General features: G+C 37.9%; 1 protein-coding gene across 4 annotated transcripts in view; it reads right to left on the bottom strand.

The window, feature by feature from the left end:
• Window positions 1-15,668: 15,668 nt before the first annotated feature.
• Window positions 15,669-27,047, bottom strand: part of LOC133534871 (ATP-binding cassette sub-family G member 4) — a 64,239-nt gene continuing 52,860 nt past the window's right edge. For all 4 annotated transcript variants that reach the window (XM_061874166.1, XM_061874167.1, XM_061874168.1 and 1 more), the window contains 5 exons: window positions 26,065-26,226; window positions 23,961-24,359; window positions 23,746-23,846; window positions 23,297-23,504; window positions 15,669-19,302 (listed from right to left, as the gene is read on the bottom strand). In XM_061874166.1, coding sequence (XP_061730150.1) covers window positions 19,010-19,302; window positions 23,297-23,504; window positions 23,746-23,846; window positions 23,961-24,359; window positions 26,065-26,226 — 1,163 coding nt within the window. In that variant the 3' untranslated portion in view covers window positions 15,669-19,009. The remainder of the gene's footprint in view (window positions 19,303-23,296; window positions 23,505-23,745; window positions 23,847-23,960; window positions 24,360-26,064; window positions 26,227-27,047) is intronic.

A 27,047-nucleotide genomic window follows, 5' to 3' on the forward strand; every position in this document is an offset into this window, starting at 1 on the left:
TGCCTTTGATGCCTAACCTGTCCAGAAATTACAAAATGGCGGACAAAAGTTTGATATGTCACCGTATTTAAGAATTATTTCAGTTAAAATTTAGTTTTTTCTTCGCAAGTGTGACGAAAAACATTGTGTGTAAGTCTGAGGGTAAGAATATTGCAAACTCGGGTCATTAATTCCCTGCGGCTGTCGGGAATTATCACCCTCGTATCCAAAATTTCACTTACCCCCCTCGTTGCACAATGTACTATTAACATAAATTTAGTTTGTATGTAGGTACATCATTTAATTATAAATATTTCCCTTATAGAAAATATTTCTCTGCAATTTTATATATAGAAACCATATAGTAATGCCTCATCCGTCCGATTGGTTCAGAATGGACAGATTCCATTTGAATGAAAATGCATTGTGGGTATATACCGAATACCGGGATTTGAGAACTGAATACCTACTACGTAATTTAACCCGTAGGTTATGTTTCAATTATACTTATATATTAAATGAGCACTTGATACAATCGAAGCCTTAGTTCATTTTTGAACGAAATTGGCGAGGAGGTCAAAAATACAAAAATATATTTGAAAAATTAGGCACAGAATTCCCTGGATTACTATGGCTATCTTTGTGACTTAGAAAGGAATGTAGGAAAAAAATGTATCTGAAAATTTATTGCCACAACAGCCAATAAAATCAATAATAGATCAACTTTTATAACTTAACTTACCATAAAAATAATATGTACCTTGTAGGAACTTTATATAAGGTACATTGGGGTAACTTCGAATATAGGTTAATTTTGAAAATAACAAATATTTACTGTGCATAAGCGTAAGAGACGCGTAAGCGCGTATCGTAATGCGCGCGTAGAACGAGGACGCTACGAGCACGAACAACTTCAAACAAGTCCGCACTCCGCACACGAAGGGTCGTCTTAGCGTAGCGTATGAGATTTCTGTCATCATTACGACAGGCGCAGCGTAATGCGCACGTAAAAAACAAATCTTCCGACATAATCAAATAATAAAAAAATCTTCATCTAACGAGAAAGCAAGATCGTCAGACGCCAGTGACATGATTTCAACTAATTCGATTTCACTTACATAACTTTTACGCTTACGCGACGCTTGGTGCCCAGAACTCTACGCATCTCGTACTCGTAACGTTTTCACGATACGCTGACGCTTACGCTTCGTGTGCTGAGGGCCTAAGCATAAGGAGAAGGATATGTTCGTATATTTTATACTTTACACAAAAAAAAAAACAAGTTTTTGAAACGAGACTGAACTGATGACAAGAGCGGTGTTGCAAAAGTATGAAGTGCTATTATATATATATTGGTTTAGTAGGTAGACATTAGGGACTGTCAAAATTATCCCGTTGTACCCCGAAGCTACTCCAAAAGCACCTTAGGTAGATATTAGGGATAAGGTGCTTATATAATATATGGTACATACGTGCGTCTATAGAGCTTAATTGCCACCGCCTCACGTATTTTGACCTCATTTGGCGCTTTAATGCTACTCTTGATGAAGACGTATTCGTAAACCAAATTAGCCCCGCCTGCTTTGGATTTCCGTTGGAACGTGGTGCTCCTGCACTGACATCAGTTATATAATGTTATACAAATATTGTGTCAGGGACAATACTATTTCATCACACTTACACAGTAAGCGTGCTATTTCATGCAAGTGCAGCGGGAGCTAGAGTCCATTTTACTCCCAAGGGAGTTAAGTTTTTTAGGGTTCCATACCTCAAAAGGAAAAAACCATCCATCTCCATCCATCCATCCATCTGTCATAGCCTATTGGCTCCAAAACTACTGGACCAATTAAGTGCAGGTACACATATGCAAGTCTATGTCCCAAAGACGGAGATGCAACGTAAACAAATGATTTTAAATATAGGGTCACTTTTGGGGGGTAAATGAGAAAATTAAAAAAAAAAGTTTTACAAACTGTATCGTGTTACATACCAAATGAAAGAGCTCATTGTAAGAATCTCAAATAGATTTTTATTATGATTTTTAAATACCGAAAGTAAAGTTTAAGTTTGGAAGTTATTTAAGAAAATTAGGTCTGAAATGACCTTATCTCCAAAACTATTGATTGTAAAATTTTGAAAAAAATACGCAAAATAGTTCGTTACCTATAGATGACAGGAAAACCTATTAGAAATCTAAGCGTGAGTTGGACTCAAAAGTAAAAACTTGGCTATGCTGTTTTAGTAACACAACCGCTATGGTTTACGTGAAACGTGGTGTGTACACCTATTGCGAAGTCCGAAGGCAGAGCCTCCGGCATGTGTATGCTTCCTTCAAATGTGATCATCGATTTTGTCATGCGTATTGTTTATTAATTTAATAGCCGTTTAAAATATTTCACACAACTTTCAATCGTCGTAGCTCAATGCCGGATGGGCCTGTACCTTCGATGCCTAACCTGTCAAAAAATCACAAGGGGTGTTAAGAGTGTCAACTGTCACCGTATCTAAAGTTTAGTTTTTTCTTCGCAGGTGTGATGAAAAAACATTGTGTGTAACACACGTTACACACGGGCTTAATGACACTATCAATAGAATCATGTTGTCCTTGTCACATGATATCTTATACCTTTAAACGAGCAATTCTTGTATATATATTTCTGTGATCTCGGAAACGGCTTTAACGATTTCGCTGAAATATGGTACCTATATGGGGGTTTTTGGGGGTATACAATCTATCTAGATTAGTCTCATGTTTGGGAAAACGCGTGTTTTCGAGTTTTCATGCGTTTTTCTTTCGACGCAGAATATGGTCGCTAATTTCGTGTTACCGGCCACTGTCCGTCTGGTCCAGCGGGTTGAGACGCGGACTGCTAAACGAGTGTTACGGGTTCGAATCTCGCCCGGTGACTAACTTTTGTTTTTTTTTATATGTTAAAGTTTATATATAATTTTTTAATTTTTATTGTTTTAGACAAATTTAATTTAGTAAAAAATGTAGTTAAAATTATCACCTATAGACCACCATATTACAATAAATAGTTATAACCGAGCAAAGCTCGGTCGCCCAGGTACTATTACCTTATATAACTGTCAGTTTGAGAGCACCATAATCCCATGTTACAAAATCCATCGAATGATTCCGTAATTGGAAGCATTGTGATCGACGAACAAGAGGTATGTTTCATTAATATTGTATCGTCAATCTAGCGGCGGTATTGTGTGGTATTTACAAATGGGCGGCTTGGCGGGCCTCGAAATGTTATCTTATTTGCGGTCGCTACCCAAATCGACAGGGAAAATTTGACTCATGCTCGAACGGTACGAACGATCACCGAAACCGAAGTGTCGGGAAGCCTCGGCCCGGACCCGGACCATTCTTGCGTGAGTCATCCTTTAACCTGAGAAGGATCATCGTGGATCAATATCATATCTTGTCACTTTCTTTAAAAACTATGGAAGGTGGAGGTAAGGAATGGAATCTCCATATACCAAAAAGTGTCATCAAAACACCTTAAATAGGTGGCGCTACAATACTTAGGCTAGGTACTTGAAAAAAAATCATATCATAGACAGAGCATTTCACTCTGTCAATTACGCCTAGGTTCTTAGCTACTCTAGCGCTACTCTGGAGATATTTGGAACTATTATTTATAGCTGACAACTGGACACTTGTGCATTCGTTCTTTCTATGGAGATTGCATTCCTTACCTCTACCATCCATATTAAAAACTTTACAAGTACGCATACAGTGGAATCTCGATATATTTAACCTCATCAAGACGAAGTAATCATAATCAATGATTCCCTTCACTACTATCCAATACAAAGTTTACCTCTATAACTCGAAAAAGGAAATTTGCCCTTAGAGATAGATCTCTTGTCTTATCGCCTCTAATGTACATACATTATTGCTTACAAACTTCTGTAACTAGACACCAATAACACCGCATTTTACGCGTCTGTAAAATTATCTCTCTAATACCAATTTAGGGCCACCCCACACTAGCGTCTTTTGAGCGTAGGCGTTTAGTCAGCGCTATGGAAAATGGCGTCGCTGAGCAGTTGCTAGCGTCATTGCGTCGAGCAGCATCCATAGAGTTGAATAGACGCCGACGATCGGGAGACGCTAGTGTGGGGTGGCTCTTACATTTATTCGTTTTACCTCTTTAACTCGTAACCCCTTTAAAACCAACAAACAACACAACACACAACTTACAAGACCTATCTTACCCTCTCTTACTTATAAGATCTGTGGAAAACGGCGAATTGATATTTTAGAAATACAAGCAATAGAAATTGGGAATCTAGTGGTATTGACCACCCGTTTTCAATTATATTAGTAGAATTTAAATGCTTAGTAGTGGAGATAAATTGAAGGGAAATCGAGCACTCGAAATTCAAAAATCGGCCCCCTGAACCTTCAGTGTAACTTTCTTTAAGATTTTACCTTCCAGAGACAATACAAACGGGTAATTTTGTATGTATTCACTAGGGATTGCAATCCGGATTATTCGAACTTCAAAAATCCGGATTATCCGCCAATTTTTCAAGCCGTTTCAAAATCCGGATTTTTAAACCAAAATCCGAATTTTTGGATTTTTGTCAAACTATGATACAATTGCTTTTTGCACCATTAAAATGTTCTGATTACTGAAAATACGCGTCAAGCGAGTTGTCTGGCCGTGCTGCCACTGCTGCCCGAGCGCTCGCTCACTGGCCTTACCCCCTTCTTGAGATTAGGACTTTAACACATCTCTACCACTGCCACTAAAACGACACCGCGTACCGTATTACATGTTTCTCCGCGATACCTGGGCGGACCGAGAGTGAAACAATGGCAAATCTGTGAGGTGCGGTTCTGGTTATGCTTTTTTTTTTCTTGATTAGCTCTCGATGCTGTCATGTTTCGCAGTGAAATATGTAACGGGGTACTGCGGTATAGGTTCCGTAGCGGAGATGTGATAAAACCCTCAACTTAGAGATAAGTTTAAGGACATTAACATAATGACAGTGCACTGTCAATATATTTATGAGAATATTCTGTATGTACATAAAAACATTGCCAGTTTTAAGAAAAACTGTGAAATACATAATATTAATACTAGAAATAAGCATAAGCTCGCAGTGCCCTTCACTAGGCTCCATAAAATTAAGAAATCATTCATGGGTAATTGTGTAAGATTTTACAATTAACTTCCTAATATTATAACTGAATAGTCTGTTAGTAAATTTAAAAATTATGTAAAACGTAAGCTTATCTCCAAAGCCTATTATAGCACACAAGACTACATGAATGATGAAACACCGTGGGATTAAGTGTGATTGTAAAGGATGAATTATTTATTGTTATGTTATTAATGATGAAATTGATAATTCAATGTATATATATACCGTATTTTTTGACATTTAGATTTTATTCTAGAAAGGTTCTAGACTAGTATTTTTATACAATTTTGATGTTTGACGATCCTTTTGTGAAATTCTTATTATTAAGTTTACCATATCTATAATAGTTCAATGTTTTTTTTAGAACAATAATAACTGCATCAATAAATTGCTCGGATATTTAGATTAAGATGATATTTGTAAAATTTGACGATTTAAAAGTGCTTGTTGCTAGGCCTATTTGAATAAAGAATATTTTGACTTTGACTTTGACTCAATAAATTTTGATCTCAGTGTTGTGAGGATGTAGAATTCTTAATTAAAATTATTAAAGAAGATATTTTTTTGTTCCCAAGATACTTTTGTTATTAATATAACTGTGTAATGAATATAACTTGTTAATGATCATAAGATATGATATAAATATATGATATTTCAATTTATTCTTAGTACCAAGAAAAAAATCCCTAAATCCGGATTTTATCCGAAGTTCGGATTTCTGCGTAAAAATTATCCGAAAATCCGGATTTGGTGAAATAGATTCGGATTTGCAATCCCTAGTATTCACCTGAATTTACTTTGTTACGAAAAATTAAAATTAAATATCATTTATTATCTGGCAACTAAGACCTATCCTAGTATCCTAGTATCCAAAGAGTAAAGTTAGTACGTATAGTGTCCATTAAAAATTTACATTTCATTAGTTTTAGTGGTTGTACATTGTTGTTTTGGTTTGTCATTCATCGTTACTTATTTTCTTCTCATTCCCCAAAGGTTGACTGGAAGAGATACCATATAGGGATAAGTGAGCTTTTGTTGTATTTAATTCTTCGTACCGGCTTTTTGCCACGGCTCATCAGAGCCTAGAGTTTGGCAACTAGTACCAAGAATTGGCGTAGGCACTAATTATTACGAAAGCGACTCTGCCATCTGACCTTCCAACCCATAGCGAAAACTAGGCCTGACTAAGTCCGGTTTCGACTCAAGATGTTTCCCTTGACCGAAAAGTGGCTCATAAATGTCTAATTATAAATCGTAGGTACATACTGCTATCATAATTCATAAGTTTCGAAAAACTCATTGGTACGAGCCGGAGTTTGAACCTGTAACCTTTCAGTGCACGCTCTTCCCGCTAGGCTACCAGCGCTTTATAGAACAAAAGCGTGTATGCCGGAAATACCTAACAGAATGCCAGATAATCAAATATTTTGCCTGATACTAACATACCCTGCAGGCATTCTCACGCTAGCTCGATTTTGTTTGTAAATTAGTCTATTAGCACTATTAGCAGATTAAAATCGCTCAGCAGGCGCCGGTAATCACCTAAAACCAAAATTCGACCTAGTTCCGTTGAAATATGATCTCATTTGCAAAGTGCATTCCGCGGTTGGCTGCGCCGCTGTAGGTAACCGAATTATACTTGATCACTAGTTCCGTATTTACAAAGCATTTTAAACTTGACTACGGTGCTTGCTTTCGGGCGATGTGTTCTGTATGATTTGCTTATAAACACAAATTTACTGTAAAGAAAATCCCATTAAAAACATTACCTATACCTACATGTAAAAATATGCTAGTCTCGTAACGCAGTTCTTCTACTACAAAAACGTTTGGAGATTTCATTTGGAGAGATGGAGGTTTAACACCAATTCGGTTATTTTAGCCAGAACCGGGAAGGTGTCCACAGAACTCGATTTCCACCGATTTGCCTATTTAAAAGTCGCTTCAATACTAAACATCCATATTTTTTAATGCACATAATGACTTGGCAATAGGCATGTAAAGTTAGTCAGTGACAAAAATGTGACGACTTTTTAATATTCATGTTAAAATTGAATATTAAAATATATATCTAAATTATATGTCACTGAAAATTCACTGGCTTTATTTAGCCAGCACAAAATTACAGGAGGTTGAAAATGGACTGTATGTTTTCGAGAAAAGGATAGTACAGCCGAGCCTCTTTGTTTTGCTCAACTTGGCGGGGGCACTACTGTGCCCCCAGATATGATAGTGAGACACCACTTTGAACGCCTCGCCTGCTTAAATAACATCAAGATTGTTATTGTTGGTCCTAGGACACCCCGGGGGTGAATAGGGCCTCCACAAGATCCTTCCACGCCACCGAACCAACCGAATCTTGAGCAAGTTTGGCCTCGTTCCAGCTCAGTCCTACTTCTACGGCTCGCAGCGCGCTCTCTACGCCCCACCTCCAGGACTCGCTTTCCGTCTTGAGGCCGCCACTCAAACGTGCTACTGGAGCTGTTCGCAGCTCCTCTTCAAAGGGTATGTCCGATCCATGTCTATTTCCGCAGCGCTAATCTTGGGCGATCGGCGGTTATCGGCATATACTCCACAACTCTTCATTTCTTACAGTTTTCGTCCAGAAGGGACCGGAGGGACTTATTGACAAACACTTGTATTATAAAGATTGACACGTCATAAATATACTCGCATCACTGTCTCGATGGACTGAGAAATATCCGGAAAATATCCATACTTTTAATATGTATTATAAATGCGAAAGTAGGGGTCCATATTGGGTTGCACACAAGTTTAAGTCATATCTTTGATACGCATAACAACTTCTGTCATAATAATCATTGCGCATACAAATGAAAAGTCATATTATATTGTGTCATAAATTTTTAGCTATAATATTTGATGACATACATAGCAGTTGTCATATATTTGTTGTGCATACCTAACGAACCTAACCTAAAACTCATTTTTTCCTAAAAAAATCGACATTCGCTTATCGCTAAAGTTACACATAAGACGGGTGTTTTTTTAGGAAAACTTGAGTTTAAGCAGATATAACAAAACACGTGTACATTATTTTTTCCTGCTCTCAAACATATAAGTACTCAAACAAACCATTAACTAGCAAGTTGCTCGAGCACTTCTTTCTATAGGAGTTAGAAGATTTATTAACTTTTTAGTACTTTGGAGGACAATTTCTCCCAATAGGTTGAGTTTGGGCAGCTAAAAAAATACGTGTCCGTTATTTTAGACTACTCTATAACATATATAAAAATAAATCAAATCGGAACCGGACAGTTGGGTACCTTTCCTTGTGAGTCTATAACGTAGGTAATGAATATCGCCTAATCACGTTTTAAATAAAACAAAATTCACAATACATTGCAACTGGTGTGGGACGGTACTTGCGCCGATACGCTGGCAGCGTCCTACTTGCCATCAGCGACCAGCAGAAACGCCAGGGCGGGCGGCGGCTGACGCCCGAGAGCGTTTTAAAACTAATAAATATAGCTGTATCGGCACCAACTACGAATTCGTAGCTTTTGGTGTCGAGACACTTGGTCCGTGGGGCAAAAGTGCGCGTGGGCTCCACAGGGAGCTTGGAAAGCGATTGAGGGAGGCAACAGGAGACCCTCGCGCAGGCAGCTTTTTCGCGCAAAGGCTTGCCGTCGCGATACAGCGCGGAAATGCTGCCTGCGTGATGGGCACCCTGCCAAGAGGCCAGGGTCTGTTTTAGGTATCTTTATTTTTTCTAGGTAGGTTTAGTTTTAGTAGTTTTATTTTATAAGTAGTCATAATTTAATTTTATTCAAAATGTATCCTTTTTTCACTTACTACTTATTATAAACTGAAATAATTGTTGCAACTTAGAATAAAGTTATAAGTGAACCAAAAAACTCCACAATAGTACATTACGATACAAGTGCGAAAAATAGGAAATTCGAAACGAGTGGCGATAAATTAAAACACGACCGAAGGGAGTGTTTTAAATCGACACGAGTTGCGAATTACCTATTCGCACATGTATCGTACAACGTTTTACAGTACATATGGCCCTTTAAATGTTCGACACAGTAACGTAATATGCTACTTCTCGCACTAGTGCTATAAAGTAGCCCCATATGTACTGTAAAAGTTATTTTTAAAAATCGCTGAACAAATGTTGGCCAAATTTGACGAGTACAGCCTACAGTTTAATTTGTTGCTCCTTTTACAGGCCCCGCCCGGTATATGTAGGTGTATTATATTGTATGTTTACATAAAACGGACACGAAGTCGGCACAAGTTGTTGACGAAGGTGAAGAAGCTCTCTTTAGGCTTCACTAATTTCTTTGAAGGACGGTAGCGGCACAGGAAACAAGATAAATCCGCAATTTGACTATGCAGGTGTAGGTAACTAAATATTGGCGGATTTCAGCAAAGTGTGATGTGTGTCATACATTATAAAGAACGGAAGAAAGAAAGAAAATACATTTATTTAACGCCACAACATAGTACATATAAAAAAAAAAACATTTGGACGCTAAAATAGGATCCGTACTCAGCATAATGCCGCGGCAATCCGTGGCGCTGGTTTTGTAGGGTAAATCTACTACTTTACACCTTATAGTAAAAATATCTGTTAAATTTGACTATGCAGGAGTAATTATTGACGGTTTTGAGCAGGGTGTGATGTGTATTCATACATTATAGGGTAAATCGTCTATTACCGGCCACCTTCAAATAACTGTACACCTTATATTAAAAAATATCGGTTCAATTTGACTATGCAGGTGTAATTATTGACTTTTTTCAGCAAAGTGTGTTATTTGTATTCATACATTGTAGGGTAAATAGAATACAATAGAAGCACAAATACAAAATAGAAAATTATACAATACAGAGAGACATAAAAAGGAGAAAGTGCCACGAAATGGTCTCATCTCAGCATGTTGCTGGCGACTTCCAGCCATCCGGTGGAACAATCGCGACAGGTAACAAAATAATAAACAAAATTAATATAAAACATACAAAAGACAAAGATAGTAACAAATTAAAAATACATTACAATAACTATAATTATGGTTGGCTATATAGTTATATCGGGCCGGCTCATCTTGGCCGTACGTAAATCGTCTATTACTGGCCACCTTCAAATGTGGCATTATGTAGGAAAATGGATCTTATTATCGGAGCATCGTTTATTAGGTCGTCTGGACGTCGACTGGACATCTTGTACTAAAAACAATTCTGTTTATTACTCACACAATAAGTGCATTTTCAGAACTAATTATTTTGTTAACTTGAGTTGTGTGAATAAATAATTAGGATTCTTATTTCAGCCATTTTAGTACAATGTGTCCAGTTATTGGACGGTGGCCAGTAATGTATATCCGTGATCAAACCTTGTTAAAGTAGCTTATAGCGTTTAAAACGAGGTACTTTTATTATTAAGCAGATTTGGGCACATGTGCTTTGTTGTTTCCTAGCTTCTGCACGCGACTTCCTGTGCCTGCGTGGAATGATGATGATACCAAATTTCATATAAATCGGTTCAGCGGTTTAAGCGGTATAGGTAACAGACAGACAGAGTTTTTTCGCATTTATAAATCAGTAGGGATTGTATTTACCAGGAAAACTAGACAACCCCTCTTAAAAGACAAACTTCTGTGATAACAACATTGTCTGTGACGTTGGATCATTATCAAGAATTTAGATATAAAGGAAGTTTCTAACGCCGGATGTGAAGGAAAATGAACCGGAAACAACGGAAACAATTTATTCGACCCTTGTTCATAATATTAAACAAACGCTACTTCAATAGGGATCTGACTTCAATCGGGATATAAACCTCTGAAGAGTAACAGTAAGTAATGAGCAGTAATACGTCCGTAGTAGGTTGTAGTGAGTAAGTAGTAGTTTTATGGTAGGGTAAGGAATATTCGAAAGTACGCATAATCAAACAGATAACCCCCATTTACATATACAACACATTTAAAATACCGTAGGTCCAAAGAGCGGCGTTTTTGAAAAATCGTACCGCTTTTATAGAGCACAATACGGTTGCCAAAAATTAATAGCATTCTTTAAGATTTTCGCTAGGGACTTCATCAATTCGAATCGACTTTCACTCGATATAAAAAAATCACTAACATAGTTTTAATACGCACTTTAAAAACGTGTAAAAATTTATGCACAAAAGCTAAAAACATGAAAAATGCGAAAAAAAAGTAAAAAACTTTGTATTGTACTGCCGACTTTATGACGTCACAGTAACTACCCCCACCATTTTCGCGCTTGTCATCTCATATATTTGTGTTCAGGACATCAAACTGATGCATTGTTACCATATTTACCCATATCCGAGATGACGTGAACGGAAAGTAACCTAAAACCTGATTTGCCTGCCTACTAATAAAATTGCCTGTCCGAAAAAAGTTCCCGATTTACAATTGTATGCTTTACTTCTGCGGAGTTCTAATCCTAAAAACTAATACCTAGATATAGTTTTCATTTCGCCTTTCAATACACAAGCAAGGCGGATTCAATATACAAGACGCTTGGAAAGATGAGTGGAAATCCAACCTGCCAAAGCCCAGCCTAAATACCTACGACCCTACTAAAAAGCCGTATGGCTTTTCAGCATCTAGGAAGGAATGGTGCCAATTAAACAGACTCCGCACCGAACATGGACGCTGTGCGGACTACTTGTTTAAGTGTGGTTGGCGAGACTCACCAGCGTGCGACTGCGGGGCCCCAGTGCAGACTATACACCACATTATACATAATTGCCCGATACGGAAATTTGTTGGAGAGGCCCTAGATCTTCACTCACCTAATGCAAACGCTGCCCAATGGGTGAAGAACTTAGATATTGTATTATAATTCATAATTAAGCGACTCTGTAAATGCCATACGAATAAATAAATAAATTTCGCCTTTTCTGACCATCAAAAGCCTCCCTTTACTCACGGTCACTTTATACAGACACGCCATACATTTCACTAGCTTACACACTTAAGCACGCAACTAAAAGTAACATTTGTAAGTCATCCGAACTAAGTCCCGAGGATTTGTGCCGCCAGCCGAGTTTATAGAGGCCATTGACATAGTTGAACCCCTACATAACTTTGCAACTATTTTGCAGTCGTTACTGACAGGGCTCGGGTCCGATTTCAATGAGAAAGTTGCAGAAGATAAACGTGGCATGTCGCTAGTCGCTACTGACGGGACGAGTATAGTTTGGATAATTGGCGTAACTACCAAATGTTGACGAAAGAACATAATAAAGCGATATGTGTGATATTCAATTTATTTACTTAACTTTAAATAAGACAACAATGCCTAAATACATATATCTTACAGACTAACATACGTGCAGGCTATAATAATAATGTCATTATAAAATAACATTGAACACTACTTTTCGGTGACACAACGGCGTGGATATGGCGGCCTATTATTTCATTTATAACCAAATACCTAATTAGTTCTTACTTCTGCCATCTTTGTAAAAAACTCATAATATTATTTACAGTACATATGGTGCTACTTTCCGAAAACTAACCTAACAAGTCCAAACTTTAAAGAGCCATATGTACTGTAAAATGTTTTACGATACACGTACAAATAGGTCGTGTCGATTAAAAACACTCCCTTCGCTCGTGTTTTAATTTATCACCACTCGTTGCGAAATTCCTATTTTCTGCAGTTGTATCGTAAATAACTATGCTCTTTGTTCAGAGGCATATATTTATGTAGATAAAGAGCTCCCAAAGTCCAAACTAAACTGATGTGATGGGTCAGTCAAAATATTACAGATGGCGCCATACGTTGCAGAGTTAGGCGTGACGGTTGACATCATTTCATTTCACCTCACAACCAACAGAATATTAGGCAACTGAGAGACATAATTATAATCCTGGTGGCCATGATTCCGTGACTGGCTGCTGCCTGGCGGCAACGAGTTCAGACATTAGCTCAATTTTATTGAGTTTTTAGGTCAAATATTTATTTGTTAATTTCTTCCCAAACGATTTCGTTCACTGAGGGGTACGAATATAGTATCAATCTGCCTTGATTGATGAACTCTGCTGGATTTTTCTACATTTTCTTTGGGTAACTTAGCGGCATGGTTCCTTTGCCCGGAGACTAGTGTTGCTTGTTCACCTGGCAAAAGGATTTTTGATTCTATCACTCCCAACAGACCAACAAACACTGCGAGCAACTGAAACCTGTGTTCGCTTTATATAAAAATTGTACTTCAGAGCCATTACATGCAAAGGAGACACCTGTTATAGCTATAGCTCAACCTCAAGGCTCTGTCTGGTCTACCTATAAAAACCTGTTTTATATGTATTTATGTAATCTTAACAGTCTTATACCTCTCGCGTCGAATGGTAGTCCCTATCCCTATGGAAGGTCTTCCAAAGTGCATACGGGTCCTCAACAACCATTTTTTAATGAAGTGAATATTGTCCGAAATGATCGCTTCGAAAGAAAAGTGAAAGTGGGCTTGTGCTGTTGGTACTCAGACAACGATAAAAATATAATATACAAAATACATAGTAAACACCCGTGACTAAGGAACAAATATCCGTCCTCGCACAAATCAACTTACCAGTATTTGAACCCGGGACCATCGGTTTCATAGGCAGGCTCACTACCCATACTAGGCCAGACAGGTCGTCAAATAGAAATATAGGTATCTCTTCAGTTCGCGGTCAAAATTATATGTGACAGTCTTATTGTTGTAAGGTACATATTTTTGTTATTAGAGAATGTATCTACCCTACTTTTGATGCTGACTGTACCTACCTATCCCATAGAAGCGCCATATGTACTTAAAGTAGCACTTGGCAGGAAACATTGCGTGGTCCGATACACACACAGTTTTCAAATAAATAGTACATTACTATAGAATATAGAGGCCGAGAAACGAAGGGTTGCATTGCAAGCCAAGTAGATATAGACCGGCCGGCAACCCCGTTTCTCGCCGAATTGTCAATTTTAGCTCTGAGATACAAATAGAGCGTCAATTTCCTTGATAGACTGCGTTACTGTCGTTGCCGCATTGCTGTCACGATTATATCATTCACTTGTCACTCATTTTATTAAGGCATTGACAATGACACCACTGCGTCACCTGCAGCAGTAATGCTGAAACAGAAACACAGCTGCAGTCGCCATCCGAATTATGGAAGGTAGAGGCAAGGAACAGAATCTCCTTAGGCAGAACTGTTGCAAGTGTCCAGCTGTCAGCTATAAATAATAATTCCAAATCTCTCCAGAGTAGCGCTAGAGTAGGTAAGAACCTAGGCGTTATTGACGGAATGAAGTGCGTTGTCTATGATTAGATTTTTTTTCTCAAGTATTCTAGGTATTGTAGCGCCACCTATTTATGGTTTTTTGTCGTACACTTTTTGGTATATGGAGATTCTGTTCCTTGCTTCTACCTTCCATAATCCGAATGTTACTTTGAGGGCATTAAATCTTTATATCATTATCAGATCATTCTCACAGGAGCGAATTTTGTGTTTCATATTTCTTATTTCTCTTGTGGTACCTATTCGATTTGTTTTATTCTTGATTTCGTTAGTGTGGATAGTATTTTTACTTCAAAATAAGGAGATTTATAAGCTGTGTATTTCAAAAAAATTATTATGAAGCATTGACATCAGATTGACATAATAGAATGGTGCTAGTTCAGTGGTGTCACTCACGAATTCGAGTCAATCGTGCAGTCTAACGCAACTAGTTGCGACTTGCGACCGATCGCGCGCGTGATGCGAACTCATAAATCAATCGCGTTGTGGCTTTAGACTTCACTGGCCCCATTCTTATTGCCCGTAAGGCACGTCTATGGCACGTCGTCAGATATTTGACAATGTTATGAAGAAATAAATTTTATTCTACTCTCTAATACTTATATATGCAATCAGAACGCTACAAACTACCTATTACATTAAAAATTGCAAACGAATTTGATTTTCGATTTCAAATCGACTAGGTACGGGCTCTTAACTGCTGCAAGCCAGCAGAACCAGTTGTTTTTTGATAAATACACTCTGTTATGGAGTTAAGTATCGTGACCGTTTTCGTTTTGGGGAGTTTTACCTCATCTGAAGAAAACTTTTAGGTCACTTGCCCACTTGCTAGGTTTTGGAGGAATTGGTTTTAATCAAAAATGTTTGCACTAGAAGCATTTTTATAGTTAATCTGTCGTTATTTCTCACTCTTAGTAATGTAGACTGCATTTTGTGGCGGTCTGGTCTTATTTCACTTTTCGTAGTAGATGCAGGATCGGGATTCCTATGCATTTTTAGGGTTCCGTACCCAAAGGGTAAAACCCTATTACTAAGACTCCGCTGTCCGTCCGTCCGTCCGTCTGTCACCAGGCTGTATCTCATGAACCGTGATAGCTAGACAGTTGAAATTTTCACAGATGATGTATTTCTGTTGCCGCTATAACAACAAATACTAAAAAGTACGGAGCCCTCGGTGGGCGAGTCCGACTTGCACTTGTCCGGTTTTATTTAGAGATAAAAATGAAACCATATCGATATAATAAAAATCACAGTCGTTTAATAATTAATAAATACTGGTTATAAGGATAGACATAGAGATTTACCAAAACCGTTAGCGTTGTGGAAAGGTACTTTAAATCTATTTTAATCTAGTATATCACCAAAACGGCCAAACTAACAAGAACTTACGTATCATTACGTCGCTTTAGTATTCGAACGACCACTATAATGGCACTTGTTAACGTGGCCACTTTGATAGCGGACATATCAATGAGTACGTAGTAGTAGCCTATCGTGTGTTAAATTAAACTATTAGGTATCAAAAGGCTCCCTCAAAACAACTTCGCGGTATCGAACAATTTCTCAGTACACGTCATCAAAAAGCTCTTAGGTAATGCACCATCGGGTTCGTTCAGATCTGGCGCATGCTAGCGCGCCATTCGCGAACCATGCGAAGCCACGCTAACTGCCCGCATGCATTTTACATTTTACGTATGAAGCGCGCGATCGGTAAGCGATCAATGGCGCGCGAGCACCTAGCAGCTTATTCGCCCAATCTGGGGCCCATTTCTCGAATGGTATTAGACTATAGTTATTTACCATACAAGTGCAGAAAATAGGAAATGCGCAACGAGTGGCAATAAATTGGCAATTACGAAAGTATCGAATTGCCAATTTCACAATTCGTGCGTGAAAGTAGCACCATATGTACTGTAAATATTCTTTACACTTTCCGTGCATATGTCGAAACTTTAAAGAGCCATATGTACTGTAAAACGTTATTGTTTGATACACGTGCGAATAGGTAATTCGCAGTTCGCGTACTAATAATATTAATCTAATACCGTTCGCGTAATGGGCCCCTGGTTACATCTTTGCATTTTAAACTCAACTTATATTACACGTATATTTTTTACATTTAATAATATCAAAGAACCTCTCCTAGTATGTTGAAAAACGTATTATTAAACGCGTGAGTTTGACGTTACACTTACAGCTCAATTATTCGCCCTATGCATCGGTCTCGAATATAACATATTAATAGCAGATAATATGGCGTCCAATACTCCTAAAGCTTCGTTTGAAACGTTTTTTTTTTGTGGCCATCGGGTTAGGCTAGGGCAAATTTAACCTGGAGTGTAAAGACTAACTTGTTTACATACATTCAATACAACCCAAATAAATATATAGCTTATTAATATAACTTTTATTTATATTGGTTGTTGTCTTTGATGAGTTTTATAAACGCATTTATGAATACAGAATCAGATAAACTAAAAATGTTTACTACCCGTTCATTTCGAGTTGGCCGTTGCATAATGAAATGACGTCACAGTACTAAGGGGCCGGGGCTGAGGCGTGGCGCGGGGAGGTAACGACCAACTTGAAGCGAACTAGCATAAAGTTGAAATCACTTGAGATCATCAGATGAACGATGTACCTTAATAAGTACCTTTTAAATTCGCGTCACAAAAATATTTTCGTCCGGTTCATTAGGGTAAAAAAGTAAATATAAACAGTCATAATAATGAAGTAGGTAATTGAACTAAAATATAAATAATAATATGACAAAATTATTATCATTCATCCTCCAGCCTAATCGTTGTAAATCAAACGGACTGACCCGGAACCAGGATTAACAATAGAAGATGATTTTAGATATTTAAAAAGGAACGGTGCAAAGGTCACAATGATTGAGTTAAAGTCAACAAAATGTGTGGTTATAAGATCAATTTCTACATACGTATAATTTGCAAAACTTTGGTGCAAGATTGCGTTGTGAACTTAGGTTTAAGTCATGGGCCCAATGGTCTAAAAAATCTTACTTAACCCCTAGATAACAAACTAAGTTTAAGCTAAATATTTCGATCTACCGAACGTTATCCTAAATTCCTAACCTAACCTAAGCCAAGCCGGCGGCTGCAGCCGAATATCAAAAAATGCTTTACGCCCGGTCACTAACAATCACATATTAATAAGAATAACTGTTACTGTATAAATAAAAAATCTGAACCAGTTAGCTGAGTTAATATCATCAATTTCCAGCACATCAAACTAGAATCTGGTCAGTCTGTAATAAAAAAAAACTATATTAGATATATAAGTACATGTACGCCTGCTTGTCTGTGTGAACCTCTCTGTCTGTATGTATTCGTTGATTTCTGAAGAATCCCAGCATTCCTAATATTATTTTTAACGACCAATCCGGCTTAGTCAGTAGTGCAGCTAATGGTCCTGTGTACAAATCCCGGCAAGGGCATTTATTTTTGTGATGAGCACGTTATTTGTTCCTAAGTCATGGGTGTTTTCTGTGTATTAAAGTATTTATTAATGTCCGTTAAACTTCAAAAAAAGCACACAGGTGGTTTCAGATTTCTAATAAAAATAAATTTGTAATTAGTTGATGACTGGATTCTGAAGAAGCAAGTTGAGGAACTTTATTTTCATAAAGTTAGTATCTTTCTTAGATGCCGATAGCAAAATTGATAAAAATGAGTTACTGATTACTTACTTCTAGTGACCGATCGTAAAACGTTGACGGAAACATTACTTTTCTCCTAACTGTACCTAACTAACTACAGTCGATCTGAAAACTTACCATGAGCTGTATGACGCCAGTTATAATCAAATCTCAATACACATTCTCATCGATAACCCGCGATCTAGAATAATTGTTAATTACGGCTCAATAACATGAAAATCACATCAAAATAAACAAAGCCAAATATTTTAGTATTTAAACTGCTTGAGCGAGACTATGCAATGAATGACGACTTGAGCAGAATATATAAAATACAGTTTCCACCCTATTTTCAATTATTTTAGATGTTTCATACAAACTCATGGTAGTTCCGCATACTTAAAACTATTGGAACATGCGTGCCTTAATATTACTTTTAAAGGCTGAGTCGACAACTAGATAACTATGCTAAACCTATCATTAAACACATTCTAGTTATAACGTTTTCCTATTTCGATACGATTGATGTCAACTTATTAATATTATTAAGTTTCATAATTTGAGAAGGGGAACGGTCCTCATATCGAGTTGTACATTATGATTGGATTAAGTCAAATAGGCCGCAATTCGCTCGTAACCAAAAAACTACATGATTCATTCAAACGTTACGTTTAAGGCTTCCATTATATGCTCGTTCAACCACGATCAAGCAACATTTACTAATCCTGTCACATCAGATATTTTCTTTCACCTCACGATCAGTTCACGTCAGCTTTAATCGACCAGTACATTTGCAGGTTGCCCATAATGGACCAAGCGTCTAAATACAGCGTAACCTAGTGAAAATGTACATTTTGTGATTCCAAAATCTGTTAATGGAAAAGTGATCGTACCTTAATAAATCCTAAATTTGTGCCTACTGCATCATCTTCAGTTTGAACCTTAGCACTAAGTACGACACGAGTCTGATGAATACGAAAAACGCGACAAGCGCTCCTACGTCTATCCAGAAGTTGGCCTTGTCCATGGTCATCTCCTTGAGGAAGGTGTCTGGCTTCCTGAAGTGGCAGTACACCTCCGAGCAGTGGAGCTTCTCCCGCCCGAAGCCGTACACGGAGAGCATGGCGCCTTCGAAGCCGTATCGGACGTAGCTCAAGTATGTGATCCACTGCAGGTAGCTTGGGATGGCTTTGAAGTTCACGAAGAACCCTAAAAAGAAAAGAAAATAGTTTTTTTGAAGACACCAATTTTCGCAAGTACTGTCAGAAATGTATAAACTGAAATAGATGTCTATATTGTTCATTTTGTTTCATGGTGTTGATGTTGTGTCGACTTAGTACTGTGTCTCACTATTTTATAAGATCTGATTGTTACGTATTCAAGTAAATAAATATTTTCTATGCTAATCTATTCTCCAGTGGCGGACACGGAGGAGGCGGGATTCGAACCCGCGTCTTCAGCTTACGCGCCTAACCTCCAGGGATTATTTATATATAATAGTGTGATTACTAGTGATGTGCCGCCGAGAAATTATGCACTTACGGTAATTCTCATTCTGTTGTGTACTTCATCTCTAGAATCTAATCTAAAGATTCGCGGAGAAGATTCTTCGTAATTTACGGCGGAAATTTACCGTAATTTTGGTAATAAACTCGTTCCTTTTGACAGATGTTTTTGAAAGTTTCAGTACAGATTGTATTTTCTAAATAAAAATTGATTCTGTAAAAAATAAGAAACCGACCAGAGCATGTCGGGCCATGGTCAGTGTAGGGTTCCGTAGTTACCCTTCCGTAACAATAGGTTAAGTAGGCTAAAGCAGCTATTATAATAGAAAATTCTTAACAAAGGGATTAAATAGTGCTTGGTATCTTTCACCCGAGTGACCTGAGTCAAACACTCTACTTTTCATATCGAATACGAGGAAACCAAAAAGACAAAGCAAATTTGCATAGTCAGCATTATGTAATTAAAGTAATAGCGTATGGCCTTGATTTTTTCCTTGGGACTTACTTTCAATCGGAGACTTTGCATGTCTGGTCATAATCATAAGAACCTATAGCAAAAAACATAAAATTGCAATATTTATGAAAATAACATATATTTTAGGAAACTGTATTAATATTAAAATGAATTATCAATGAAAGTATGAAAATCAGCGGGTTTGCCTCTTACTTTGTACCTCTTTCTATGTATTTAAGTATTTATAAAAATTTATATATTATATATATCGTTGTCTAAGTACCCTCAACACAAGCCTTATTGAGCTTACTGTGGGACCTAGTCAATTTGTGTAATAATGTCCTATAATATTTATTTATTTATTTGTAATTTTTTACTTTTTCGTTCTAAAAATTTGAATAGTCAACAGCATTAGGTACACTACACATACAGCCAATATGAAACTGTTTCAGAGAAATTAAATATTAAATAACAATAGAACGACTAAAATAAGCAATTTTTATCTTTCATTTTACTTTGAAGGGGAGAAAAATGGCTATACTGATCATACTCGCTATAATCGCTATAGTTTTCATTAAATGTCTTTTTTAAGGTCTATTTCCCAGATTTTTTCATATTTTCAAGAGGTTAGAACGATTATTTCCGAAATTATTTAATATCAAAAAATGTTTGTTCAAGACCCGTATTCGTTTTGAGCCATTTACTTGACCCTATCTAAGCGTAAAAAAATTTACCCTCAGTTTACTTATAGGGGAAGTACTACTTTTTTTTAGATTTTTTTGTACGACTTCGTCAGGCTTATTGATTTATATATCCATGCCAAATTGCAGCTTTCTAGCATTAACGATCACGGAGCAAAGCCTCGGACGGACAGACAGACAGACAAAAAAGAAAACTTAGACAACTTTTCGTTAATAACCCATACGGAGAACGTTACCGCGTAAATTACCCGGCGATTTTCTCTGTTCTAGTAACGGCACATCACTAATGATTAAGTAAACAACACAAATATTGAATACAATAATTTGATTTGTTCCCAAAGTTCTACCTGAAATTTACAAAGCAAGACGCAACATCTACACAAATAAAATTATTTACAGCTTACAGCATTGGTAGCGCGATACTTTATATGTCATTTTTCGTTCCTGTCCAGAAAATTACCTATAGTAAGAACATGAGGACAAATATACCATAATGGAAAGTACATACGCAATCACGTTACTGGTGCGCGATGTTCATTTTAGGGTTCCGTAGCCAAATGGCAAAAAACGGAACCATGTCACAGCCACTTTTTTCCGAAACTATAAGAGCTATACTGTTCAAACTTGGTAAGTTAATGTATTCTGTGAACCGCATTAAGATTTTCACACAAAAATGGAAAAAAAAACGATAAATTTTGGGGGTTCCCCATACTTAGAACTGAAACTCAAATTTTTTTTTTTTCATCAAACCCATACGTGTGGGGTATCTATGGATAGGTCTTCAAAAATGATATTGAGGTTTCTAATATCTTTTTTTTTTCTAAACTGAATAGTTTGCGCGAGAGACACTTCCAAAGTGGTAAAATGGGTGTGTGTGTGTGTGTGTGTGTGTCCCCCCCCGTAACTTCTAAAATAACAGAATGATAAAACTAAAAAAAATATATGATATACATTACCATGCAAATCCACCGAAAATTGGTTTGAACGAGATCTAGTAAGTAGTTTTTTTTTAATACGTCATAAAATAAAATAATTTTTTTTTTCATCAAACTCATATGTGTGGGGTACCTATCTATGGATAGGTCTTCAAAAATGATATTTAGGTTTCTAATATCATTTTTTTCTAAACTCAATAGTTTGCGCGAGAGACACTTCCAAAGTGAAAAAATGTCCCCCCCCCCCCCCCTGTAACTTCTAAAATAACAGAATGAAAAATCAAAAAAAAATATATGATATACTTTACCATGCAAATTTCCACCGAAAATTAGTTTGAACGAGATCTAGTAAGTAATCTTTTTTTAAAACGTCGTAAAATTAAAAAAAAAATTTTTTCATCAAACCTATACGTGTGGGGTATCTATGGATAGGTCTTCAAAAAGGATATTTAGGTTTTTAATATCATTTTTTTCTAAACTGAATAGTTTGCGCGAGAGACACTTCCAAAGTGAAAAAATGTGTCCCGTCCCCCCCTGTAACTTCTAAAATAACAAAATAAAAAATCTAAAAAAAATATATGATATACATTACCATGCAAACTTCCACCGAAAATTGGTTTGAACGAGATCTAGTAAGTAGTTTTTTTTTTATTCCTTATAAATGGTACGGAACCCTTCATGGGCGAGTCCGACTCGCACTTGGCCGCTTTTTTAGTATACATCTCCGACAGGAAAACAAGAGTAGCAGTTTTCAGTAGCGAAAGTAAATGACTGTGTTCAAATTAGACGTCGGTCTCGATCTTCATGGCGGCGCCGATGGTGGTCACAGTGCACAGTGCACAGTGCACGTACCTGAGAACAAGACGACGGGGATGGTGGTGACGGGCCCCAGGTAGACGCCGGTCTCGATCTTCATGGCGGCGCCGATGGTGGTCACAGTGCACGTACCTGAGAACAAGACGACGGGGATGGTGGTGACGGGCCCCAGGTAGACGCCGGTCTCGATCTTCATGGCGGCGCCGATGGTGGTCACAGTGCACAGTGCACAGTGCACGTACCTGAGAACAAGACGACGGGGATGGTGGTGACGGGCCCCAGGTAGACGCCGGTCTCGATCTTCATGGCGGCGCCGATGGTGGTCACAGTGCACAGTGCACAGTGCACGTACCTGAGAACAAGACGATGGGGATGGTGGTGACGGGCCCCAGGTAGACGCCGGTCTCGATCTTTATGGCGGCGCCGATGGTGGTCACAGTGCACAGTGCACAGTGCACGTACCTGAGAACAAGACGACGGGGATGGTGGTGACGGGCCCCAGGTAGACGCCGGTCTCGATCTTCATGGCGGCGCCGATGGTGGTCACAGTGCACAGTGCACAGTGCACGTACCTGAGAACAAGACGACGGGGATGGTGGTGACGGGCCCCAGGTAGACGCCGGTCTCGATCTTCATGGCGGCGCCGATGGTGGTCACAGTGCACAGTGCACAGTGCACGTACCTGAGAACAAGACGACGGGGATGGTGGTGACGGGCCCCAGGTAGACGCCGGTCTCGATCTTCATGGCGGCGCCGATGGTGGTCACAGTGCACAGTGCACAGTGCACGTACCTGAGAACAAGACGACGGGGATGGTGGTGACGGGCCCCAGGTAGACGCCGGTCTCGATCTTCATGGCGGCGCCGATGAGCAGCCCCAGCGACTGCGCCACCAGCGCCGTGAGGATGTTGATGGTCGTGAACATCAGCACCCGGTCCGTCTGCATCGGCTGTCCCGTCATGAAGTACACTATTATTACGTATACGCCGCTAAACACTATCTGTAAGAACACAAAGAACATATTTTAGTATAGAAAATATGATAACGTTATTTAATACTTTATACGGGATGTCTAGTAATATGCTCGTATTTATTGAATTTAGCAAAATAAATTTTCACAACAGAGCGGAAAAGTTTAGAAATTTGAGCAAGTGTTGACGATTGTTTGATCTTTAAAGTCCTTATTGGACGAAAATTTTATATTCATCCACATGTATATATAACATTTCATTTAAATTTACCTGGAAGGGTAAGTCCGCTAGCGTTTTTGCGAAGTAGAAGGCTTTTAAAGAGTACCAGTAATTTAAATGCTCTCTCACAAACACACTCATTTCCGTCGGGACTGAAACAAACAAACATAAGTAACGACAATGTATAATTTGAAGTAAAATAGTTTACAAAATTTAATAAACATTTTACATTGCTATAGAAATTTGTAGAAAACCAGTAAACTCACATGTAAGGATTGTAGGCATCATAGCCGTGAACATCGTGAACATAACAGTGAAGAATATACATCCAGCGTTGCTCATAACCTTCGCCGCGTCCGACCCGATATCGTAATACAAGAACCCAATCAGCAGCCCGACAACCGTATGCGAACATAGCCTTAAATGCGTCAGCATTTGATCTCTAAGAATGCTTTTAAAGGTCCTCTTCAACAAGATCCAGAATTGCTTGAAGCCGGAAGTCGGGAAGCCGGTTTTGATAGGTTTCTTGGTGAAGCTCTCGCTGGAGTCCAGGAGGGAGGTGGTGCACGTCACGGGGGCCAGGTTGGTGGAATTCGGAACGGCGTTCTGCTTCTCTGGGTTCGGAGTTGGGCCTGACATATCTATTACTGTGCAGGTTGGCTTGTCTGCAACAAAAAAACAGTAAGCTATTATAAGTCCCAGATAAGAGTAGGATTATGAATTAAGCTTTTAAAAAGACAAGGATTTTTGACAGCCTTCATACAACTTTTTTGCTTCATCCTCTGAAAGCAAAAATAAAGTTCGGCAAATTTTGTGTTCCGGTCAATAGGAAATAAGGTTTTCTAGCAATCTCTTTCGTGTGTATTGTTCTTCCATTTGCTTGTAGTACACAATTAAATAGGTACCTAATTATACTTGTATAAGTTGGACTTTGGACCCGGGTATGTTCTTTAAACTACGTTTAAAAGAGAGGTATGGGCACTGTGAATGTCATCTCGCTTTGTGTGGTAGGGCACAACACAGCGGATGTCATTCCAGATCTAGAGCAGAGCCTAACTAGGGGTACTCCCACCACGTTACAGAACACCGCAACCAAAAAACACTAAACCCTACTCATAGTATTGTGTTCCTGCCGGTGAGTAAGGTTGCCAGGGCTCAACAAGGGTGCGGTGAGGAGTGTTAGGGTCGGCAACGCGCATGTAACTCCTCTAGCTATTTTAAAGTACATATACATACATACAGTAAGTTTATAATTCAACCGCGTATAGTTGTAACTAATTGATGGTTTTATAAATAAAGCCCAATAAAATTTTAATAATAGGTCCACATCCAGCGGAATGTGTTTTGTAAAAGCTTTTACAGTACATACGTTGCTGTGTCGAACATTTAAAGGGCCATATGTACTGTAAAACGTTGTACGATACATGTGCGAATAGGTAATTCGCAACTCGTGTCGATTTAAAACACTCCCTTCGGTCGTGTTTTAATTTATCGCCACTCGTTTCGAATTTCCTATTTTTCGCACTTGTATCGTAATGTACTATTCCTATTTCTAGACTACAACGAGTAGGTTGTCAGTCTATATTGGTACCGGCAGTGCTGTCTCAAATGCCAAGGCCAGTCCCTTGGTTGACCTTTGGTGTTTGTTCTATTTGTTTGGTCAATAATACGAAAACACGTACCTATTTATTATTAAGCGAGCATTGTTACGACTTGCTGAAAATATATACTATTTATTATTAGCCTAACTTTCTGGAGTTTCTGAGTATTTCATTTTTCTCCACAGTGGTAGAGATAAAGAACCGTCAAAATATAACTGTCTTTTCACTATACTCTGAATGTATACAATATGTAAATACTATAAGTACACAATTCGTTTTATTATACTCTGTATCTTTAGGTATTTAAATAAAAGTAAACAAAATCTACCCTCAAATGGCTCTAAGCCAGTTGAGGGTAGATGAAAACATTACGTGATCAAATAATGTACCTAGGTTAAAGTCAGTTCGTTCAGTGACAGATCCAGGCGGTTTTGTATTTGATTGGTTAACCAATAAATGTTAATAACTACCCGAAAATGTACAAATCGTTTGTTTACTTTTATTTCAATACCTAAAGATACAGAGTATAATAAAACGAATTGTGTACTTATAGTATTTACATATTGTATACATTTATTTTTATTTTTGAAGAAAAACGTCTGCAATTGATTAAGATCTCTGACTCTCCTGAAACCACACTTACAAGGTCAGTCCCTCTTGGATCATGTTTTTAAAAATTTGTTTGTATTGTGTTGTGGGTATTTAAACATGAAATACTTTGCTAAATTGATATAATTCAAGGCTGAAGTTCTCCTGCCTTGGAACTTACCCATCACCACCTCCAGCGACTTGACATTGTTCTTGGCCTGGTTGTTGTAGTTGGAGTTCTGCGGCGCGGCGGAGGGCTGCAGGCGCCCGCAGTTGCCCTTGTTCACCGCCATCACCAGCTTGTGCACCCAGTCGCCGTGCTCTCCGGTCGCCACCTCCATCACTGGAATGTCACATGGTATCTTTTGATAAGTGCTATTATTTAGATACAAAAAGCAGCGACCCTATCATAGTTCCTTGAGGAACACCGGTTCTGATGGTTGTAAGTTCTGATAATATAAGTTTTTTTTTATTTTTTTTTATTTAGAACACAAACAGTCACATATACAAATGGATTTGAAGTACAATGTAGAGTACTAAACATACTTAAGAATCATAGACCTGGAGGTTCATTATTAATTACATAATGTTAACATACATACTAACAGCATAAAGAAAATGAAATCATCCATACTTAAATTCTATTTATTAGTCTTCAGAGGAAAAAAAATACAATAAGTAGTAATACAGTAAGCAGGTTTGACATTACTGTCTGTTTCATTAATTATCGGATATGTTGTATTTTTTTTTTTACTAATATCTGGTAGGTATTAGGACAACCGGAAAGTTACATTTATACATTGTGTACATTGTATTATATTTAATTATATGAAATAGGTACTTGAACTAAAACAATTTACGTTTAAGTATCATTTTGAGACTAGACAATGAAGTGTGCAAAGGATCAATATCAAGTAGGTACTTATTATAATAACTAGGGACTCGTCTGAAAAAAGTGTGCCGAGAGTAATTCTTGCGGGCAAAGCTGATATAAAATAGAGATCTAGGACGTAGGGGGTGGTGCGGACAACTGAAAGTGACTAATTCTATAAGATTCGGACATTTAATCGCTCCTTTAAGAATTTTAAACAAGAACATTATATCTAAATAGTGTCTTTGGTTATCAAGGGAAGGAACACAAAAATGCTTCGCACAAAAACACGT

The sequence above is a fragment of the Cydia pomonella genome, chromosome 2 (assembly GCF_033807575.1).
Source record: "Cydia pomonella isolate Wapato2018A chromosome 2, ilCydPomo1, whole genome shotgun sequence".
NCBI classification, from domain to species: domain Eukaryota; kingdom Metazoa; phylum Arthropoda; class Insecta; order Lepidoptera; family Tortricidae; genus Cydia; species Cydia pomonella.